This window comes from Lactuca sativa, chromosome 6, assembly GCF_002870075.4.
Source record: "Lactuca sativa cultivar Salinas chromosome 6, Lsat_Salinas_v11, whole genome shotgun sequence".
Classification (NCBI taxonomy): domain Eukaryota; kingdom Viridiplantae; phylum Streptophyta; class Magnoliopsida; order Asterales; family Asteraceae; genus Lactuca; species Lactuca sativa.
In genome coordinates this window covers 183,648,704-183,658,667 of record NC_056628.2, presented here as the reverse complement: position 1 = coordinate 183,658,667, position 9,964 = coordinate 183,648,704, and the positions used below count along the sequence as shown (strand labels likewise).

General features: G+C 34.0%; 1 protein-coding gene across 1 annotated transcript; it reads right to left on the bottom strand.

Moving 5' to 3' along the window:
- Window positions 1-2,375: 2,375 nt before the first annotated feature.
- LOC111908939 (phospho-2-dehydro-3-deoxyheptonate aldolase 1, chloroplastic) lies at window positions 2,376-5,647 on the bottom strand. The gene is made up of 5 exons (XM_023904727.3): window positions 5,019-5,647; window positions 4,173-4,450; window positions 3,314-3,590; window positions 2,989-3,234; window positions 2,376-2,879 (listed from the first exon to the last, which is right to left on the bottom strand). Exons 1-5 carry the CDS (start codon window positions 5,592-5,594, stop codon window positions 2,622-2,624), a joined length of 1,635 nt encoding a protein of 544 aa, XP_023760495.1. The 5' UTR covers window positions 5,595-5,647; the 3' UTR covers window positions 2,376-2,621.
- Window positions 5,648-9,964: the final 4,317 nt, after the last annotated feature.

The following is a 9,964-nucleotide window of genomic DNA, read 5'->3' as shown; positions in this document are numbered from 1 at the left end:
GTTGGGTGCCATAGATCCAAAAGGAAAGATAGTCTTATCAAACACAACATGTCTAGAGATAATTATTTTATTGGTGTCAAGGTTTAGGCATCGATAACCTTTATGGTTGTTAGGGTAGCCGAGAAAGATGCAAGGAGTGGAACGAGGGGATAATTTGTGCGGGGCATCGATGTGAGGAAAACATAGACACCCAAAGACACGTAAGTGAGAGTAAGTGGGGTATTTATGATATAGTTTGTGATATGGTATCTCATTATTAAGAGTGGTCGTAGGAAGGATGTTGAGAAGATGAACAGCCATATGAAGTGCTTCAACCCAAAATGTAGGAGGAAGACGAGCGAGAAAGAGAAGAGTATGAATGACATTGTTGATGGTTCTAAGCATGCGTTCGGATTTACCATTTTGTTGGGATGAATAAGGACACGAAGAACGCATGAGAATACCATTTTGGTTAAAAAGTTGTTGGAATTGAAGGTTATTGTATCCCTTCCCTCCAGTTATCACATTAGAAAGCTTTAATATCCATTTGAAATTGATTATCAACAAACGAATGAAAGTGCATAAATTTATCAAACACAAGAAAAATCATCAAGAAATATGACATAATACTTAATACCACTAGAGCTAGTAATAAGAGATATCCAAACATCGGAATGAACAGGTTCAAATGGAAAAGTGGTAACAGAATTGGAAGATGTAAAAGGCAATTTAACATGTTTTCCCATTTGACAAGCGTGACATAAAGAATTGTATTTATTTAAATAGCAATTAATAAAACGACTAGAAACTAATTGCTTGAAAACATGATGACCCGGGTGACCAAGGCGTTGATGCCAAAGGGAAGGACCGATGGTGGCAAAAGCTTGAGGAGTCGGATTGGTGACTGGATAAAGGTCTTCGGTGCTATCGCATCTCATGAGAATTTGATGAGTGAGAAAGTCCTATGTTGGAATGAAGGTGAGAAGTGGCTCCGGTATCCATATACCATTTGGCTTGCCCCGGATCATTCAAAGTCATAATGTTGAACATTTGTGGAAGTGTGGTGGGCTCATTGTTTTGATGATGAGTCTGATAGGAGGCATTAAAAACCTGTTGTGGCGCAAATTGACCATTGGAGTGCGATGGAGTAAAAAAATGATGATGTTGGGTTGCTGAATTTTGGGTCGTTTGCTATTTTGGTCCATTAGAGTTTGGCTGGAAAGAAAGCCCATTTGGGGTTGGCAATATATTTATGGTGGAGGAGAGTTTATCAGAAGCAATGGGAATCGACATAATGAAAAAAACAGGAGAGTTGAAATATGAGAGATCAGATTAGTCGAAGGTAAAGAAAAAGACGGCTAGGGTTTAAGAAACAAAGGATAAGGAAGGTATGCTCTGATACCATGTAATTGGTGTATACTCCACGTATCTGATCTCTCATTAATGAATAAGAATATATACAAAAGTACATGGACTCAGACCAATCTAACTCTAACTGGGCCGAGATATATACAAGATATGAAATACAATAAATAATAATAATGTTACGCTAACATGCAATGGTTGATTTACAAGGAGCATATCTAATGCCTAATATTCAAACTTCTCTGTACATACAACTCAGAACATTCGACAGCATGGGTATACAATGGCTCGACTAAATGTTTTCAATCCGAATAACGCACCACACAAATATAATATCAAACCAATTAATATTTGTGATAAATAAAGACAAACTTTGTTTTTGTTCCGTTTTATATAGTCATTCGAATTTTATTATGTCGTCCGAATTTTAAAATGTTGTCTGAATTTTATACAGTTATCGAAATTTATAATAATAATAATAATAATAATAATAATAATAATAATAATAATAATAATAAAAATAAAAAACAATTAAAAACAATAAAAATAAGAAAAAAAAAATAACATCACACATGGAATTGAAAAAGAAGAGAAATACTTAAAGCGTTAGCCTCAAATGATTGATCTATAGGTATGTATGACAAGATTCATCGACATAAAATTATTCTCGCATGTTTTTCATGTTTTACAAAAAATAAACCATCTTTACAAATTCAAACACATTTTCAAAGTAATTACTTCATGTAATTGTTACATTTTAATAATTCGGTTAAAAAAGGTGCCTAAAATTAAAAATAATTTGTATTTATTTTAGAACAACTATCTTATTTATTCTACTTTTAAATTTACACATACTTTGAAGCTTCAAATTTTAGATTTGAAAGAGTTTCCGTCAAGCTATCGTTAAAAATAGTTACTAATGTCAAATTTACCTTCAAAAATTAATTTTGTTATAACAAACAAATATTTGTACCTATTAATTTAGTCCTACAAAATCATATAATAAAAAACATTATCTTATTTTGTCACTATAAAACAAATAATTATTACTTTCATTGCATACCATTATATAATATATTGGTCCATTACTATATAACATTGGCATAAATTTTGTGTATGAATGCATACATAACTTCTTATTTCACTTCCTCATTTCCACTCTCAAAGTCATTACCTTCTTCAAGTATACACATACATTACAAAACCATACTTCTCTTAAACTAAAAACAAGCCACAACTTTCATAACACAACCAAACCACAAGCCATTAATAAACTCTCAAAGCGACAAAGATTGTTGAACACCCATTCTTCTCTTTCTAAGTCGCTCGGCTATGATGAAAGCAAGCTCCAATGATTGAGACGCATTGAGCCGTGGGTCACAATGGGTGTGGTAACGTGAGCTGAGGTCATCAAATGTCACGGTTCTTGAACCACCAATACATTCGGTCACATTTTGACCCGTCATTTCAAGATGAACACCTCCCGGATGGCTTCCTTCTTGCTCATGCACATCAAAGAATGCTCTCACTTCCGCCTATTACAACAACATATCATTAGACTTCAAACAAACGACACATATAGTTTTAAGCTTTTTTCGTTTTTTATAAAGTTAATAATAAGAGCAAATGAGACAAGTAGCTTACCCTAATAGCATCAAAAGGACGAGTTTTGAGTCCCGATGGAGCCTTAATGGTGTTGCCATGCATGGGATCACTAACCCATGTCACAATTTGACCGGCTCTTCTAACCGCCCTAATAAGATGCGGAAGTTTGACCCTCATATTCTCCGCCCCCATTCTTGTTATAATTGTAATCCTCCCGGGCTTGTTTTGAGGGTTCAAGATGTCAATAAGCTTCACCAACTCATTCGGATCCATCTTGTCACTCACCTACAAGGACAAAATCGTAATTTTAGCTCCTTTTCACGTTTTTTTCATCAAAAGGGTGTAAGAAAGATCATAAATATACCTTAATTCCAAGTGGATTTGCGATTCCTCTTAGGAACTCAACGTGTGCACCATCGAGCTGACGAGTCCGCTCCCCGGCCCATAAGAAATGGGCCGAACAATCATAGTATAAACTTGAAGTTGAATCTAGTCTTGTGAGTGATTGTTCATAAGGCAAGTGTAAGCACTCGTGTGATGTCCAAAAATCGGTAGTTGTCATGATTGGGTGATCGGGTGTAAGCCCAACAGCTGACATGAACCCGAGTGCCTCATCAACTCGGCTAGCTAGCTCAAGGTACCTAATTAAAATCGTCACATAAAATTCTCATCACTAAATGTATCTAAATTATACAATGATTAGAGTCGACAAAAATCGACCTGACCCAGAGTTAGTAGGTTTTGTTGAGATTTTCAACCCGTTCAATTAAAATGGTTGGGTTGGGATTGAAATTTATAACGTGATCCCAACCCGTTAAGATTTAACTTTATTTTTATTTTTATTTAATCTTATAAATTAAAAAAGTACAAAAACAAAAACGTAACGTTTTTAAGAATGTTATGTGGAGAAGTAAGTTGTAGTTTTGTTTCTTTTTAACTTCGTACGATTTTTTGGGTTTGTTTTATAGCTAATTTAACTAAAGTCTAAGTTTTTTTTTATTTATTTAAACATTGAATATTAAATGGGTCAACCAAGGTGGGTTGGGTTGAAAATCTCCCGAACCCCACCTGACCCATTTGCCAGCTCTAACAAAAATCAAGAATCACGAAACATGACTCCAAGATTTTTATAAAAGATCTTAAAAGACTATTATACCCATCATAAATTTCAAAACTTGTGATGATTAAAGATCATGGATCACAAATAAAACGAAAAAACATACCTATCACCCTGTTCGCTTTGCTCTGTGAAATCAAGATTCCATTGAGTAACCCTTTGCATAGCAGCATACCCTCCGGTGGCAAAAGCCCTCAAAAGATTAAGAGTGGCTGCTGATTGACAATATGCTCTGATCAATCTTTGAGGGTCTGGTGTTCTTGACTTTAAGTCAAAGGCGTCGCCATTTACATTATCTCCTCTGTAACTTGGTAGCTTCACTCCATCTTTCTCCTCAAAATTATCTGATCTGGGTTTCGCAAATTGACCAGCCATTCTTCCTACCTGTTTTCATCAAATTTGATAAGAATCTAAAATTAATTCAAAATTTCGAACTCAAACACGAACAAGATCTTCAATCTGTTCATGTAATTATCGAATTTACTCTTCAAACTTTTAACTTAAATCAATAGCATCAACTTCTTAGCTGAATTTTTTACTAAGATATTAGTAAAATAATAGATTATGATCCACACCCGTTTTCAACTTTGTATTATTTAGAGAATTGAGATACTTTAGATGTTTGGTTGTTGGATAAAAAGTTATATTATATAATATTATATTATACATCATGAGAAGATGTTATATTTGTTGGCTTTCAGAGATTCATATAATCATTTTGAAATTTAAGGAGAAGAAATCACAATTTTAATAGCACAAGAAAGTGAGAAACATTTATGAGTATACATAAAGGTTTCAGCTTTATAATCTTTTTCTCAGATTTTAATTCAGATTGCTTACTTTATATAAAATTGGATTCAAATTGAGTCCAGATTGAATGAATTACCCAGAAAATCGAAAAGGGTTAACTTGAAATCATAAAGAACGTGTGAGTAATGAATAAAGAATTGACCTTAATGACAGGCATTTGACCTCCGAACATCAACACAGCACCCATTTGAAGAATTACTCGGAAAGTATCACGAATATTGTTGGCATTAAACTCTTTGAAACTCTCAGCACAGTCACCACCCTGGAGAAGAAACGCATTTCCCATGGCAGCCTCTCCGAGCCGTTCCTCCAGGTGGCGTGCTTCGCCGGCGAACACAATAGGTGGGAATGAATCGAGGGTTTGGAGCACCGAATCGAGCTCTGTTTGATCTGGGTATTCGGGAAGTTGAAGTGCCTTTTTGGTTCTCCAGCTGTCTATGCTCCATTTGTTAGGAACTGGGGTTTTTGTCGTGGAGGTGACTTTTGGAGTGGTGGTGGTGGAGGTGGCGGCGGTGGCAGGGGATGAAGGTTTTGATGACGACGACTTGTCAATTGGGGTTTTTGATGGGTCCGGCGAATGGACGGCAAAGATTGGCTGGATGACTCTGGTGGAGGAGGTGGCGGCGGTGGTGGTCGGAAGAGATTTTAGTGGTGGTGGGAGAGATTGAATTTGGAAGGATTTGGTGGGTAGGAGAGAATTGGTGCTTGAGAGTGCCATTTTCGTAAATAGCTTGTGATCCAAGGGTATCTTTAGGGGTTTGGTGCATCACGAAATGAGTGGTTATATAATAAGGGGGTCGAGGTGGGTGGGAGGACTAGGGAGGGGGTTTGGTAGGAAAAGAAAAAAAATATAATATCATATTAAATGTTTTATTTTAATTTTATATCGAGAAAATGATTGTAATATTATTTTTAAATCTGTTTTTATAAGATTGCAAGAAAATAAAAAATACTCAAAATAAGTGCAAATGACTACCAACTCAATTGATAAGATGCATTCAGATTTTTCCTCTTAGGGATTTTCTCCAGGAATGTTGTGGATTTAAGCTTTACTCGACCAAAGTGGTGAAAAAAAAGGAAGAGGGGGAGGAGGTGGAAAGGAAGTGCATTCAATTGTTCGCCAAATCCTTTTGATTTAAGTCTCTAATTTAACTCATTTCATTCATTTCCTATCGAGAAGTTAATTTTGATTTAATTTTTACATCGGAAATGCTTAAGTTGTTTTATCATGTAAAACCAGCATGAGAAATCTGAAATTGGGGTCAGACTAGATATGTATTATGTTAATGTTAAAATATCAAAGGGTTTGTGTCAAGATTAACATTGTAAAAAATATTTACTATCAGGGTAATAAATGTAATTTATGAGGATTTGGTTTGTGAGTAATTTCTTGTGCAGGGTTTGTTTTGTTGTTTTGTGATTCTTCAAGACTGGGGCTCGCTATTTGGATTTCTGTATATACATGCGGATCTATTTTCGGGTATGGTTCAAGGTTTGGATCCGGGTTAAACCGAACTTGAACCAGATGTTGCACCAGAGTATATATTATGGGCTTGCAATTGTGGAATATCATAGTTCGTCTTACAACTTTGTATCAGTTTTACTTTGCTCTTGTTTCCTTCACTCATCTTCTTCATCTAGATTAGAGTTCTTCCATGTGTATTAATTTGAGTCTGTAATCAGAGACTTATATTCTTGTTTTCTGTTTGAGTATGAGTGTTTATGTAGGTGAGGTTTCAATTGTAAGTACCTGAAAACCAACTAATCTTATTTTCCATTAATGAAAAGATCTATTGATGTTGTGATAATATGTTCTTTGTGTTAGTTTGAGTTGTTTTAACATGGTATCAGAGCAGGTTTAAGTCATGCGTTGTTTTTTTGGTCATCTGATTGTATCTGAGTCAAGTTAGGGTTTTCTTCTCTTCTTCAATTTAGGGGTTGTTTTCTCATCGAGTTAAGGTTTCGTCTATTCATCGAGCCTTCTTCTCGATCTATTGTTTGGTTGCATCAGATCAAATTGGGGTTATCTCTATTTGTTCCTCGTGCTGTATTTTGAACTTCATCTCAGACATCGTCGTTTCTTGAGAGTAAATGTTTGACAAGTTTTTCCTTACAAGTGAGCAATATTCAAAGTTTTTGACTCTCATTAATGAGAAGCAGGGTACAAATGAGGTTTCAGCAAATATGGCAGGTATTTGTTGTAACTCATATGTATCTAGTAAAAAATAGGTTATTGATTTAGGGGAAAACCATCACATGACTAAAAATGAATCTCGTTTGGATAATGTAGTTGATGTTTCAAAACTAGATCTCAGAGTTGATCACCTAAATGGTTCTTCTGCAAAGATTAATGAAATTGATAAATTTGGTAATATGATTTTGTCTGAATCAGTAAGCTTGTTTGATGTTTTTGTAATTCCTGACTTTAATGTGAATTTGCTTTATGTCCATAAACTGTGTAAGGATAATAAATGTCAAGTTGTCTTTGATGAATTTAATTATGTGGTTATGGATTCACAATCCAAGGTGATTGTGGGGATTGGTAATGAATCTGGAGGGTTATACTATCTTGAAGGATCCTATACTTCAGGTAGTACATCTTCTCTAAATAAAATATTTGTTGTGTCTTTAAGTTTACTTGGCATAATAGACTGGGACATCCTACAGTTCAGTCTTTGAATGTTCTTAAAGATGTACATTCCTTTGGTTTTGAATCTCTTCCTCCTTGTGATGTGTGTCATAAGACCAAGCAATCTATAAATTCTTGTCATTCGAGTGAACATAAGAGTGTTTCTTTAGGAGACTTAGTTCATCTATATGTGTGGGGTCCTTACAAGTTACTACTATGGATGGCTTTAAATAGTTTTTTACTATTGTGGATGACTTCACCAGGGGTGTACGGGTATATTTGTTAAAATCTAAAACTGAAGCTTTTTAATTGTTTAATGTGTTTTATAATTTTTTGAAAAATCATTTTAACTCAAATATCAAGATTGTTAGGTCTGATAATGGTACAGAAGTTGTTAATTTTCAGTTTAAATAATTTTTTTGATAAACATGTGTTTCTTGCCAAACTGTTTGTACTTATATTCCACAACAAAGTGGAGTTGTGGAGAGAAAGCACATATATTTAATAAATGTTGCTAAATCTATTCTTTTTTCAGCGTGGTTTTCCTTTAAAATTATGGGGTGAAGCTGTTCTAATAGCTGTTTTTTTAATAAATAGACTTCTGACTCGTGTTTTAAAAGGAAAATCTCCATTTGAAATGATTTATAATTATTTACCTAAGTTTGCAAACTTAACGGTCTTTGGTTGTTTGTGCTTTGATGTAAAATTAAATCTCTCTAATAAGTTTGTTGAAAGGTCTAAGAAATGTGCTCTTATTGGGTATTTAAATGAGAAAAAAAAGTTACAAATTATTCGGTCTTGATAGTTCTTCTGTTTTCTTTTCCATGGATGTAAAGTTTTATGAAGATGTATTCCCTTTCAAAATGAAAAAGAAATTAAATGATGATGCTTTGTTGTCTTCAGTTTTTGATGAGTCTATCAAAACTAATCCCATACACTCTAGTTCCTATGATGATATTATGAATTCTTCCTTTATGGATGAAATTCCTGAATCTGGTTCACCTGTGATGAGCCACTAGACTGATAACACTAGTGCTACTTTTTCCTTCTGAGCCCGCTAGTGTTAGAAGCCAGGGTGGCTTGGTGCAAGTGACTTAGTCTCAGGAGGTTGATCCAAGTGTGTCCAGTTCTTCTGAGGATAGTAGTCAAATAACTTATGAGTCATCTGGTAGTGAGTCTATTAGAAGGTATAGGAGAGAGTCCAGGATGCCTCTTAGATTTGATGATTATGTGATAGAAGGAAAGCATAAATATGGAATTGAAAGAACTTTGAATTATGCAAATTTAAATGCTTAAATTTTTTGTTTTGTGTCTAATCTTAATAAAACAATTGAGCCTCGCAATTTCTTGAAAGCTTTTTCTGACCAAAATTAGTTAGCTGCTATGAATGAGGAAATGGAAGCTTTACATCGAAATAGAACATGGGAAATTACTAATTTTTCTCCAAATAGAAAACCCATTGGTTGTAAATGGGCTTATAAAATTAAATATAAATCTAATGGTAAGGTTTAACGGTATAAGGCTAGACTTGTAGCAAAAGGCTACAATCAAAAATAAGGTATAGATTATGAGGAAACATTTTCCCCCGTTGCAAAAATGGTTACTGTAAGAGTTGTTATTTTTATTGCTGTTAATAATTCTTGGAATTTATATCAACATGATGTGAATAATGCTTTTATTTATGGTAATCTTGATGAAGAGGTTTACATGATTATTCCTCAAGGATATTATACACCTGGTGATACTAGGGTTTACAAGGTGTTAAAATCTTTATATGGTTTGAAACAGGCACCTAGAAAATTGAACGAAAAATTATGTTCATCTTTATTTGATTTTGGTAGTATGAATTACTATTCTTTGTTTGTAAGGAATAGAAATAACATTGTTTTTCTTCTTCTTGTTCATGTAGATATTATAGTTCTTACTGGTAATTCTGAAATTGAGATAAATAAGGTAAAGTGGATGTTAAAATCTAATTATTTAATTAAGGATTTGGTAAAACTGAAGTTTTTCTTAGGAATTGAGGTTATTGATAAAGTTGATGGAGTTTGTTTAACTCAACAAAATAATTGTCTTGAGTTGCTTCATGAGTTAGGAAGACTTGGTTATAAACCAATTAATACACGTCTTGATTTGAATGTTGTTATTAGTGAGAAGGATTTAGATGAAAATGATTATTTGTTGGAATTTACAATTTAGGGTCTCCGACTAGTCGTTGACTAATCCCCGACTAAGTGAACTAATCTCTAGTCGCTAGTTGACCGACTTAGTACTACCTAAAATATTTAACAACCTTGGTTAATGATGTGAAGTTGAACTTATTTCTTGACGGAATAAGTAATATAGACAAGTTATCCATGAAGTTTAACAAGTTATATCTAGTGAATAGATTTGTGGAACAGGATTAAGCCCTATGAATATGATGAAATTGTTGGATTAAGTTTATGTAGAAAATTGAT